The sequence below is a fragment of the Saccostrea echinata genome, unplaced genomic scaffold, assembly GCF_033153115.1.
Source record: "Saccostrea echinata isolate AGI-Se365-2 ecotype Australia unplaced genomic scaffold, CSIRO_AGI_Sech_v1 ptg000054l, whole genome shotgun sequence".
NCBI classification, from domain to species: domain Eukaryota; kingdom Metazoa; phylum Mollusca; class Bivalvia; order Ostreida; family Ostreidae; genus Saccostrea; species Saccostrea echinata.
In genome coordinates, this window is record NW_026889803.1 from 52,533,841 (window position 1) to 52,548,151 (window position 14,311).

Genomic DNA, 14,311 nt, shown 5'->3' on the forward strand with positions numbered 1-14,311 from the left:
ACGCAACTGCATGCTCTATGTATGAACAATTTCTAAAACGAGGTAAGTTATTAACAAACAAGTTGATGAAACAAGAATATCAACAGTTTCATTTAAAGTCATCATTTCGTAAGTGCTATGGTCGATACAATGGTCTTGTCAACAAATACAATCTATCATTAAGTCATATGCTGACTGACGTTTTTCATACTAATTGTTAGACCATTATTTACACACTCAATTGTCGACGGATTTTTCGTTATTTACCGATCATGACAAGGAGCACACGGCGGGTTTGACTGCGAGGATTCTCACTCCTCCATGGCACCTGATCCCACCTCTGTTTTCAGAGGTCCATGTTTGCTCTGCTCCCAATTTGTATTGTTTTAATGGACTTTGAGCTTGAATATTACAGTTCGTTATCTCCATATTTTATTGCATATTTATATACTTATCAAATGACTCTAATGACCACGCACGTGATAATATTTAGGTGAGACCTGCTGAACGACCACGCTTTTGTTCACATGAAATCTGTTAAAATTCCATTTATTACTGAATTTATTTTTGTAAAGGGTGTAGGGTGTTGTGCAAACATTTTTTTTTTTGCACATTTTTTTTTTCATTTGGTCAGAGAACTCGGGATTACCAAATTGTATTTCAAATAATTGACTTCACTTCCTACCGTTAGATCGAAATTTTAAAATTTGTTTTAATCATCACCATTACTATAACTTTGGCTAAGATAAAAAAGTATATTCTTGTGCCAATTATTTTTCTCTATCGAAGTACATGTTCATGTATAAAAAAAATTTTGGTAAACAATAAAGGTGAAAAAATTATAGCATAGATTCTCTACTAGGCTTGATAAATGGATTAAGGAGAATGATTTACTGCTGCAAATTTGTTAAGGTTTAAAGATCATCAATGATAATTAGCACATTATTTCTTGTCGATATAATTTGTTTACTAATATACAAATATTGTACAATATAGTCTTTGTTTCTAAAGTTCATTATTTCAGCGTTCCAGTTAACGGAAGTAAATTGATTTACTCTACCTACTGGATTCCAAAAGTTCATAAAAATCCTTACAAGTACTTGTATTATCAATTATTTCTCTGGATTATACTTTGATTTAATTAAAGACGAAGACTTGATAAATTTCAGAGGAATTTAAGCTAACTACACGAGGTATTACGAATCAAATCTTTGAAATACTTTTTATTATTATCATGATTTTTTTTTAATGAGTAGAGGTAACACCTACTGCAAAGAGAAAATTTCAATGCATTGAAGGACTTGAAGGACTGATATAACATATTACTAATATCTTTATTTGAAATATATCTATAAATGAAAATATACGGATAGGTAAAATCCATTAAACTGAAACTTTGGTAAACACGTTGGTAAACAATTATATAGTCAAAACTGAATTTGTTTTTCAAAATGACAGATCCATTTTTACGATACAAATAGAATAAACCTGATTATTTAAAATGGTCAAGAAAACCAAATCCACAGTGCTTGTTTTTAAAATCATGTTTATCTACTGCCAGTATCTATATCTATTCATAGTTCCTGATATTGTTTGTCTTTTTGGCAGCGGAAGAGATAATTCTAATAGTTCTAGATTGACTTAGCTGTGAGGTTCAAAGATAAAACCCCTCCCCAAACTATTCTTGATTACTTTCTATAAACAGAAGGCGCACAAGGAACCCCGTCACAGTGTACATATAAACATTCATCCCTACTTGTATCGAATTTTTCACAACATGACACTTCATCAGCAATGACATCAATTACTCTCCCTTTTATGTTATAAATGTTTTACTCAACAAGTGCGATGATGTTTTTATACTTTATGCTATTTATTCTTATTCGAGGAATCTCAACAAGGGTAAGTTCTTATAATATTTCAGATTATTTATAAACAAAATAAATGTTTCCATTTATTACTTTGAATGCTGCTTTATCTTTAAAATTGTGTAAATATTCTTTCCTTTGAAATTGAAATTGAAATTCTTTTAAATTTCAGATTCATCAAACTCATCATCATAGATATCACATAGGTATGGATTTATAATAAAATTATAGAAGTAATGAATCAATTTAACTATCATATTAATGTGAACAAAAATAGCAGGTCTTCGAAAACTTTAGGGAAGATATCATTCGGTATGTGTTAAATACAAAGAGCAAAATTACTAACATATCACATATCAAATTAAAATAAATGTATCTTTTCAGATATCAATTTGTAATGAAACTCTGTAAATTCATAAGATAATATATATATAATTTTGTCTCTTGGTTTATAATTTTGCTACCCTTTTTTATCTTCTATTTTTCTTCTCTTAGTAAATGTTTCTCTTTCGCAATATTTTCTCTAAACTATTGTAAGTAAATAAACAAATTTTCTTTTATGTCTTGTATTTTATTCCAATTTTTTGTAGGAAATATGTCCCCTGCATTAAAAGCAGTTTGATAAAATATTTACAATTTTCTTTTCGTAAAAATGCCCAAACTCTGGATCAAGAATGAATTTCTCTTTTCTGACAGATTGTATTCGATAAAATAAAAGGTATTCATTTTTGAATTATTACACTGGACGTGCAAGACAATTCAAACATTAAACATTGATTATATCATAAAGTTGTTGAAGAAAATTATTTCACTTTTCGATATTTTTCAAAACATCAAGAAGAAGAAAAAATATATGTTATGTTAGAATATTATTCCTAACATTTTCACTTGTATTTTATGAAAAATAAATTTAAAGACTTATGTGTCCTCTACAAAATTTAGAATTTTTCAATTCAAATTTGTAGAGGACATATGTACTGGAGGAAAAGGCTGATTTTTGCATAAAGTAAAATTAAAAGTCAGATAAACGAAAGGACAGGGGGTGTTGATTACGGAATCTAACAATCCTATTTACCTAATCGCCATGTGACAAAATCATTTAGAAATTCCTTCCAATTAATTACTGATAATTTATCTTAATGAAGGGCAATGGAAGCAATTGGCTCAAAGTCCATTATAGACCCAGTCCTGGAAATAAAAATATGTGAGATATAAAGACAGCGTATGACGTCAGTAGTTAACGTAAATAGAAAGTTGTACAGATTTAACAGAATTTGAACTTATCAGTTGAAATATTTAGCATTTAATTGCGATCTTAACATTTATTATGTAATCAGCTACAGACTTTAAATTTAGGGTATGAGTATGCCTACATTCTTTGATGTTGTATTAGACAGTAAATGACCTAGTGTGTATATATCATGAAAAGAAAAGATAAAATTAAAATTAGAAATAAAATTTTAATATTATAAACCTTCAAAATGGATCTAAAAAATAAATAGTTGAGAAAAGAATTTCCCAGCTTACATGTGGAAGAACTTCTCGTCTCTTGTTTTCTAAATGCATAGAATTGTATTTAAAACAAATCATGGCTTTAAATTCAGTAACATATATCATTGTCATGTTTTTCATCTATTTAACATGTTTTTCATGTATTTAATATTTAAAATACTTTTTGGTGCAAAAAGACGATTTTATTAAATATTTAGTATTAGTATAAAAGATTTTTTTTAAAAAAGGTTTACAAACCTTTCTGGTGAAAAAAGGGCTATATATATTTCTCGCGCATCTTGTGTTTGACAATCATCATCAGAATTTCAATGAAAAGTGTAATGATTTTTGTTTTATTGTTTTGCATGTTATCCTCATAATTTCACAGTATTTGTCAAGGTTTAGCAATAAATTTCTGTGTAATCCGAAAATTGGTTTTGCATTCCTGCACTTATATTTTTGGAAATTTTGGTATTATTATCCCTTTTGAATTTCAGCTCAGAAACTCCATGCTATATCTCAATGGCTAGATGGTCGCTCAGATTCTACTATTTACGATTACATCTATCATGTAAATGCGGGTAAGGGTTTTTTTTTCTCCCTGATTATATCAAATAACAATTTGATACATTGGTGATTTTTTTAAAGATATGTAATGCCAAGAAACAAACCAATTTGTACTTATACTGTTAATATTTTCAGGAGCTGGTTTAAATCTATTTGAGGGTGATATTAAAGGATACCATAAACACCATCATCATTCTGTAAGTAAATTTATACCAAAAGCTTGGGAAATAATTGATATAGGCCGCTAAATTTTATGTTAGTATGTACTAGTATAATGTATGTGCATTATTATAGCAATGACATAAAACAATACTTAATCTGCATCTAATCAATGTGAAATCGTCTTCATGTATCATACATGTACATCATACTTATTAAAAAAGTTGGATGTGGATGAAAGCTCCATGTGTTATCGTGTCACCCAAAAATGACAGAAAGACAGACAGACAGACGGTAGAAATTATGAATATCAGACACGAATTTTGTATTTTAAGGAATACTAGTAATATCTACAAAATTGAAAAAGAGAGCGTATGGTCTATAACAAAACTTTGCCATTGCATTACGTTTATAGACTGCTATATTTAATTAAAAAAAACAAGATTGGCAATTTCAGGTTGCTTTTTATTTCCACAGAATAGGGCAGCAATAAGAAACAGCAGCGCTTTATGGAACACAAGAATAGTTCCCTATGAATTTGATCCTATTTTCAGTAAGTCACAATGATAGATACATCGTCTAAAATTCTTTATTTATATATTTTACGATTCTTTTTTTTTTAGTTTAAATTACTGTAATTAAATGTATTCGTCGTAGTGCCTTTAACTACGACGATGTGTAACTATTTATTTTTAGTGAAGAATATAGGGAAAATGAAACTTAGGAATCTTGAAATAAAAACTTTATTTTAGATTTTGGAAAGTGATACATTGTAAGATGTGACATGTTAATTTAATTTTACTCTCAAAAACTAATGTAAACCAATTGTTTCTGTAAAAATAAATGATATGCTCCAACTTCATTAATTTTTACATAAGCTTTGACAATTAATCTTGAAATTTTGATACCTTATTCATCAAGTAAAATACTTCTTATAATCATTGAATAGAGTATATATATTGCTTGTATCTGAACTAGCATTTATTTTGATGCCAATTTGATGACAAATTATGATATGTGGAATTGTTGTCATTATTAATTTTGTTTTTATATCATTTTATTTTATATCATTTGTTTTTATTGTCATTGGCCATTTGCAAAACTATTTTGTTAAAAAACATTCTGATTGTACACACAAGTACTCTGAAGTTGACATTAAAAAGATGCTTGAGTTTCTGATTGACAATATCTATGTGGTTTTTGGAGACCAGGTCTTCCAACAATCTATTGGAATTCCCATGGGTACCAATTGCGCCCCGTTATTAGCAGACCTTTTTTTGTATTCATATGAAGCAGAATTTGTCCAAAATCTTATACGTGAAAAGAAGAAAACAGTTGCTGTGGCCTTCAAGTCGACATTTAGATATATCGACGATTAACAATGGTTATTTCCATTCTTATGTCGATACTATATATCCCAGTGAACTTGAGATAAAAAATACCACAAAGTCTGACACATCTGTTTCATATTTGGATATTTTACTTGAAAAAGACGTTAATGGTAATCTAACAACCAAGCTTTATGATAAACGTGATGACTTTAACTTTTCAATCGTCAACTTCCCTTACTTATGCGGCAATATACCTTCATCACCTGCATATGGGGTTTATATCTCTCAGTTGATTCGATACGCAAGAGCATGCTTTACGTATGTACAATTTGTAAAACGAGGTAAATTATTGACAAACAATTGATGAAACAAGAATATCAGCAGTCTCGTTTAAAGTCATCATTACGTAAGTTCTACATGTATGGTCGATACAATGACCTTGTCAGCAAATACAATTTATCATTGAGTCAAATGCTGACTGACGTTTTTCATCCTAATTGTTAGGCCATTATTTACAAACTAAATTGTTGACGGATTTTACCGTTATTTCCCGATCATGACAAGGAGCACACGGCGGGTGTGACCGGTCGGCAGGGGATTCTTACTCCTCCATGGCACCTGATCCCACCTGTGATGTTTTGGAGGTCCGTGTTTGCTCTGCTCCTATTTTGTATTGTTTAATGGACTTTTGAGCTTCAATATTACAGTTCGTTATCTCCATATATTTCATGTAAACATTGTATGTATTCTATGCTCCTTGACAACAGGTATTTCTTTCAATTCTGAATCATTGAAATAAATATATATGTACATTTTCATGATTTACTTGTTGTTTTCATAGCTTAACAAGTAAGCCATGAAAATTCAGTTTCAGTTCCGTTCATTGCTATTTAAAATATGTGTATATATTAAGGGAAAAATTCAAACTTGCAGAGCTAGAAGACAGACAAGATGTCTTAAAGGCAATAGAAGATTTCCATAACAATACATGCATCAGATTCATACCGCGAACAACTCAGAAAGACTATATTGTATTTAAACAACTAAATGGGTACGTGAAACTGAATAATTGTCTTATATGGTACATATTTCTTTTCCAAAATTAAATGCATATAAAATCTGGGATAATCTATCGTTATATGGAGCAAAAATTTGGAATGCTATAATGCACAGTGCAAAGTTTGGGATATCTGCAAGGAAATGGTTAAGCTGCTTTTACTCTAGTAAAAGGACTTTTTCAAGTAAATTTCAATTTAAATATAATTGAAAAATACACAATTATAAGTATATAGAAGACATAACTTTAAATTATAGTATTATATCTTTCCCTGGTTTAGGTGTTTCTCTAACATTGGAAGACAAGGTGGTTCACAGAATGTCTCATTGGCTTCAGATTGTCTGAAGAAGGGCACAGCCATCCATGAGTTAATGCATGCTGTAGGTTTCTTTCACGAACAAAGTCGCCCCGACAGAGACTCTTGGGTTCGGGTGATTAAATCGAATATAATCCGTGGTACGATGTCCAGTATATCAGCAGAATAAAATATCATGCAGCTTTGTATACAAAATAATCTCCAAATTGTTGGCTGTAAATACAAGTTCAAATACAAATACAAATAAAAATACAATGTTCTAAATTTCAGCAAGAGAACATTTTTTTCACAATTGTAGACAAAGTAAAGAACTTTGATAAATTAAGTTCAATGGAAGTGGATACCTTAGGTATTACGTATGATTACGGCAGTGTTATGCACTACTCCAAGACAGCGTTTAGCAGAAACGGCAATCCTACATTATTACCCATCCGGAACACTAAAGCGGAAATAGGTCAGAGGCACGGCTTCAGTCAGCTCGACATCGATAAAGTTAACACGTTATACAGATGTGGTAGGTCGCAGTAAAAGCTAACTTTGCCTTAATCATAACACTTTTTACAATGATTAATCAAAGCAATTGTTAGCGTTTTCATAATATTTATTTTTCCCTTTAGGTGACATTGCACCCACGAATCCAACATTGCATCCTACACCGGTCCATAGTCCCTCAATCTCTATAAGTGGTCTGATGAATCTTCAGTCATCTCCTTGTCAGAGTAATGGATGGCTACCCTGGTCGAAATGGTCAAGATGTGACTTAAATTGTCAGCAACAACGCCAGAGATTTTGCAGACCAGAATGTTCCGATCTCCGGGATTGTCCTGGCAGCTCGAGGGAGGTCCAGAATTGTCAAAACACTTGCAGACGTATGTGTTTCAGCATGGATACTTTTGAAAAAGATATATTTTAATTAAATTTTCAGATATTGTTGTTAGAAGTTGTGTTAAACCAATTTTTATTCTTCAATAATGAATAATTTGAACTAGTACAAAATGTTCAGTATGTTAATTACAAGGAAATTAAATAGCAGACTAATAAAATGCAATGCTTCTGCTTTTCGTGTTTTGAAGCATTCTTTGGTTTATAATTATGACAAAGATATTAACACAAAAAATAAATAGTACCTCAAAAATAGTTTTTTATTTATTTATTTATTTATTTATTTATTTTTTTTTTATAATTTTGATAGGCGCTTACTATGTTGGATGTTGGAAAATAGATGTAAGCAATATGACCATATCATCAGCTGGAAACTTCCGCGGTTTAATTTTCGACCAACTAGAGATCGTGAGGAAATGTGCCGATATTGCAGCGTCCAATGGTTTCTCTGTGTTTGCCATGTTTAACAACACCGAATGTCTAACAGACGACAATGCCTTTAGAACTTTCTCCTTGTTAGGTCTGTCCAACGACTGTGGAATCTCATCTATGGGAGGAACGCACGCCATCAGTGTCTATACGTACGAAAAACGTACGTTTTTGTAATCAACTGCAAATACTAGACCATTTATCACAAACATGTTGAGGTTGTTCGTCAAAAACACCATGTCCTTCTGTTTGTCTGTTAGTCTGTAGACGAGAGGTTAAGTAAAGCATCAACCTCTGTTGCCAACTTATTGCTAGAGATGTTCTGGCCAAACTTTCAAATAAAATGCATGTATGGATGTCTAGTACTAATATGATACGTGCTTCGGGATGCTAAATCTAGCCTACATTTTATGATTTAGTGATTCTAAAAATAAGTAGATTTAATAAGTATTTTTTTTCACAGGAAATATGCAGTAAAATCGAAAGTTTCTCATTTGGTAATTGAAATACATTTACTAATATATCAGATGATCAACATTTTGAATGTACCCGGAGAGTACATAACGTAATCTCATTAGGACAGCTCTACTTAAATATTTGACAACCATTGCTTTTAAACATAAAACAATCTAACATCAACCAGAATGTAGTAAAATTTCCATTTTATAATATTCAAAAAAGTATTTACTTTTTAAAAAGAAAATTCTAAATAAATATTTCAATTTTATATGGTGTTTATGTCTCCCAACTGATTCAATACACAAGAGCATGACCTGAGTATGATCAATTTTTCCCGAGGCACAGACTGACATGGATTTCAACAACCCTGTTTAAAGTCAGCTTCTCGCACATTCTACGGTCGTTATAAAGACATTGTTTGTAAATACATCCTATCGTTGGCTTGTATTTTGTCTGACATATTTCATACCATTTGTCATTGTTTTATACTAAATTTTACGATGGAATACCCCGTCTACCTCATCAATACATAAGGCCCACGGAGGGTGTGACCGGCCCAAAGGGGATGCTTACTCCTCCTAGACACCCGATCCCATCTTTTGTGTTTCCAGGGGTCCGTGCTTTTGCCCTGTTCACGATTCATTTTGTTTACTTGATTTATGAGATTGGTCACTGTTCGTTTTCTTCTCCTTTTACACCATTGCTTATACATGTACACGAATTAACCTTGTTCGTTGTTATTCTTCTTCCAGATATGAATGGGGGATGGGGTCCTTGGGGAGGTTGGCAGCAGTGTGATCATAGCTGTGGGGGAGGGAAGCAGTATCGATACAGACTCTGTAATAGTCCTCCGCCTGTGGGTGATGGTGCACAGTGTCAGGGAAGTGACAACGAAGAGAGAGAATGTAATAAACAGGATTGTGTTGGTACGTACACTCATTTAGCTGTGTATTGGGCTTTGAAAATTATTTTTCATTCGAGTGATATCAGGAAAGTTGTTGGAAAATCGGATAATTTTATTATCCGGAGGGGGGGGGGGTAAATGTGAAAAACCTTCAAAGTGTCCTTGTGATCAAAATTACATCTAACTTCTATATTCATCAGATTGTTATGTGAAACTTTCTTTAGAAAATCCAATGTGTGGGAAGAAGTTTTACACAAGCGAGTCTGGAGAGGGTGGAATCATTAATCTTAACAACTACAACAACTCCATGGAATGTAACTATGAAATCGAGACACGCAGTCTCTTTAGCATCTCTCTCCTAATCACCAGAATGGACATCGAACTAAGTGCAGGTTGTCAATTCGATGCCCTTATGGTAAGTGTGCCAGGGTAAGAGTTGATAATGAGAACAAGAAATTGTTAGTCAAAGTCACATGTGTATTTAATTATTTGAAAAGAACTTTCAGTACATATTGTATTAGAATCAGTTTGATACAGCGTGTTATTCTTGCATGAAAGGTATTACAGTGTCTGCGCGAATCTTTATGTTTTCTTTTGTGCGTATGTCTAAAACACTCTTAATTCATTGCTTATATCTCCAAATAAAGACTTTAAAAATATCAATGCTAAAAGACACAAATAATATTCCATATAATGCCGCAGGTATACGATGAAGGAAATAGTTCGAGTTTAATTGGAACGCACTGTGGTAACATCAATCCGTACCCGATGATCTCATCCTCCAATAAAGTCAAACTTACATTCCAGTCAGATGAGACCATCACCGGAGCAGGGTTCACCATGTACTACACCATCAATAGCGGACAAAGTAAGGTTAAATTTATAAAATTTCAATAACATTGGAGTATGCTGATATTAAACCTTCAACCCGAGACCATATGACATATTTCTTTATGTGATATGCTGTGTAAGGTTGTTTTTGGGTGAATTACAAAAATAATGACGACCAAATTGAATTTTTTGGAAAAAATTCAACTAACCATAACAATTTTTCACTTATATCATCATACTGTACATGAATTCTAGTCAGAGTTCCTGAATTGGCAATAGAATAGGCAATTGCATTAAAAAAAAAAGAGAGATTTTATAAGTTAAAATTTATTTGAAAAAAGAAAATATTACTACATCTTAAAAGACTTTCTAAAATACATCAAAAGAAATTATAGTTTTTTATGCTTCAGAATGATATCAGGGACATAAATGATTAGATCAAAACCTTGATTGAGTTTCTTCTCTTGTATATGTGAAAGAAATTGGCTTTTTGATTGTCATTTTACATTAATTTTTTTTCAATTCTGGTTTGAAGTTTTAATATGAAAGAAATATGATACAATAAATTCCCCCCAAAATTACTTTTTTGTCCATTTAAGTTATCTTTTTAAATCTTACCAAAAAAAGAATTTTGATATATAAGTTTTCTTACAAAAAAATACTAGATTTTGAAGTTATCCTATTTTACCTTATTTTGTTGCACTTCTGACATCTGATATTTATTTTGTTAAACATAGATTTAAAATTCTAACACATAACTCATTTAAAGTTTGTAAATCAATTCGTCGTTTTGATATTTTTTATCATTTACGGCAAGTTTTTCATATTTTCAAGACTTTAAAACACTATTATTTGCTTGTGTAATATATATTTCAAAACATATGTTTAGTGATGAAAACTAACCTATGAAATGACTGTGAAATGTCCAAACAATATCTGCAATTTGTTGATAGACATAATGATGTGAACTACAAATAGTATAAAACTTGCTGAAATTTATTTTTTAGCAAAAGAAAGATGAAGTTCATCGATAATTATAAAACAGTTTTGCTGCACTCCTGACTGCAGTAAAGATTAAAACTATAGAACACAAAACTTCATAAACTGTTGGCAACATCAAGTGGGAAGGAAATTGTACAATATTTATAGTCCAATACTTTATGGTTTAAAAAAAGCATTTAAACTTGGCTTAATATCTTGAATTATTCCCCATTTATGTCAAAAAACTAGCTAAAATATATTTAGAAGATAAAAGTATATTTTACAGTATATTTTCCTACACGGGACAAACACTGTAAGCAATTGAGGTCAACCAGAAACATTCTATTCATTGATTTTTTCATTATATTTATTAATATTTGATCAGCAATAATTCAAACATTTTTGTTGCACTCCTGACCAAGAGCATGCAAGTCTTCAAAGTAGAATTTTGAAGCATAAATTACATCAGTACATGTTCTGTTGTTTCAGTAAAGTTGAGGTGGAATTACTTGAATGTTAAAACAATTTTTGAGTGTGTGGTTTTTTTTTTATATTTCGTAAAAAAATTCAAAGAGGAGATAAAAACACAACTGGATTGATAAAATTCAAAAAGAGAGAGAATTTAATAACAAAACTGTCAATAATTTAGTACTAAAATATTCAAGCTCAACATTGATTAAAGAATATTCATGAGTATGAATAGAAGTCTTTTTATCAGATAACTTGGATTTAAAAAAAATATGTTGTACTCAAGACCAGAGAAATAAAGATCTGAAACACAGACAGACCTTGTAATTGATAGGTCTATTTGGTAAAAATGTTCTTTGTGTCTTTATGTTCCAAAATAAAAATCAGAGAATCATATGCTGATAGTTTTTCCATACTGGGGAGCAAAACATCAAATGTCGCACTCCTGACATAATTGGGCATGCACAGATTTTGATTCTCATTAATGCTGCTTGTGATTCAAATAACATTTTAAAAATTTATATGATATATCAGTTATTATTTTACACTTTGAAAATTCTTCTTTTTTCTTACTTAATTGTCACAAAGATTTTTAAGATCAATGTTTTTGTTTTTTTGTTTTTTTGTTTTTTTTTGTTTTTTTGGCAACACTACATTTTTTCTGTTGCACTTCTGACATGGTATAACATTTTTTTCAGCATCAGCCATGGCCACAACTTGGTCAAACAAAAGTTGCAACAGTCTACATTTAAAGCTCAATACTTTGAATATTATCAGGAATGTCTTTATATCCTACATAAATCATTATTATTTATTTCGCAGATAAAAAATATTGAATTTTCAAAATATCACAGAAAGGTGTTGCACTCCTGAGATTTTCAGCATCATTTTTGGGCATAACATTTCTGTGACTTGAGATATCAATGAGATATTTGGCAGGTATTTAGACAATGTCAAAAGACATATGCTGAGATGCAGAAATTCATTCCCATTGCCTGTATTTTTAGTGAAGATTGATAAATATGTGTCTGGTCATTTTTTTTTTTAAATTCACCCATTTGGTTTTACCTCTTGTTTTTTGTCTAGTTGTCTGTCTGATTATCCTTCACGTGTGGTCTGGACCAATTATCTTTTTTTCAAAATGTCGATAAACGTAGAATTTTGAACATTCAATCCTTCAAACACACTTTGTGAATAATTAAATCAGCTTGTCAGATTGTGTTTGCACGTCTGTGTGCATTGCTTTATATCATATTTTGAACAATTTATTTTTTGCAGAGAAGACTTGTATTGAACCAGTACCTACAGCCCATTGTTTTGTTACATACAGCACTCACTTTGTGGGAGATACAGTGACCTACCAATGCCATAATGGCTATCAATTTAAAAATCCAAAACATCCAGCCACCCTGACCTGTTTAGATCAACCTGCTTTTGCAGTGTGGTCCGACATGTTCCCTGTTTGTGTCAGAACTTTCCGTTCATCAAGGATAAGTAAGATTCTTATTTCTTCGTCATACCTTAGCATGGGTATTTTGTTTGAAAATCTCTCAAGAATTTCTTCTGAAGCTTCATAGACATTTGAACAAAACAATGATAACTGATTCTATGTTATGGATGCTGTAAAAAGCACACGTTAACAACAAATTAGGAATACGAATTAAACGCACTTCTGTTAACTTTTGCCCTTCTGATGAAGCAGCTTTATTAATATTTAATAAAGGAATTCCAACACTCTGTGACTTTGAGGGAAACTTGTGTGGATTTAGTCAAAGTTATGAAGATTATTTTGACTGGTGGGTTGATAAACCAAAAGACACGCAGTACCTACAAAAACCACGACTTGACAATAAAAATTCCACTAAAGGTAAAAGCCTATCGAATATTAATAATATACATAACTACTTTCACCATTTTTTAAAATTTACATTTACTAACAATTTTCCTTTTGTAGGAAGTTTTCTTTACACGGAATCGTTACGCCGAGGAGCTTTTGATGATTATGCCGATATATTTTCCAAAACTTACGAAATTCAATCTGCAAGAGGGTATTGCTTGGCGTTTTCCTACTCCGTCTATGGTAGTGACGATTCCACCCTTAAAGTTTATGTCAAAGATGTGACATCAGAGCTTCTATCCAATCCACTTACTTTAACTTCAAAACTATATGATGATTGGGGAAAAACAATGATCGATATGTATCCACAGAACCATTTTCAGGTATTGTCTTTACCTGCTCAGAAGTTTAAAAGTAAAAAAAAATGTTCGTTATTGTAATACTCTTCACCCAAATTTTTCAGAAATAACACAAATATATGCGAGAATGCAATTTTCGCGAGCAGATGGTTTTGTGTAATCACGCAAAAATAAAGTTCTCGCGAATAAAAAGTGATTTACAGTATTTTTTCTTTCCGCACATTAAAATAGGATGTAACGACATGATTTTACTTTCAGATAATCTTTCGTTATACAATGGGAACCGGATACGGAAGTTCTGCTGCTATTGACGATGTCATACTACATGAAGGTTCATGTAAACAAAACTTAATCAAATAATCAATGTAATAACATGCGTGTTCTCTTCTTTTA

General features: G+C 31.3%; 1 protein-coding gene across 1 annotated transcript; it reads left to right on the top strand.

Annotated features, from left to right (window-relative positions):
* The first annotated feature begins 3,212 nt into the window (after positions 1-3,212).
* Positions 3,213-14,278, top strand: LOC133205009 (uncharacterized). The gene is made up of 16 exons (XM_061340750.1): positions 3,213-3,243; positions 3,836-3,919; positions 4,041-4,102; positions 4,542-4,617; positions 6,329-6,446; positions 6,733-6,908; positions 7,067-7,282; positions 7,386-7,637; positions 7,961-8,242; positions 9,291-9,464; positions 9,667-9,857; positions 10,145-10,310; positions 13,001-13,216; positions 13,446-13,589; positions 13,677-13,942; positions 14,177-14,278. The coding sequence occupies exons 1-16, from the start codon at positions 3,213-3,215 to the stop codon at positions 14,276-14,278; spliced, it is 2,556 nt and encodes an 851-aa protein (XP_061196734.1).
* The last annotated feature ends 33 nt before the right edge of the window (positions 14,279-14,311 follow it).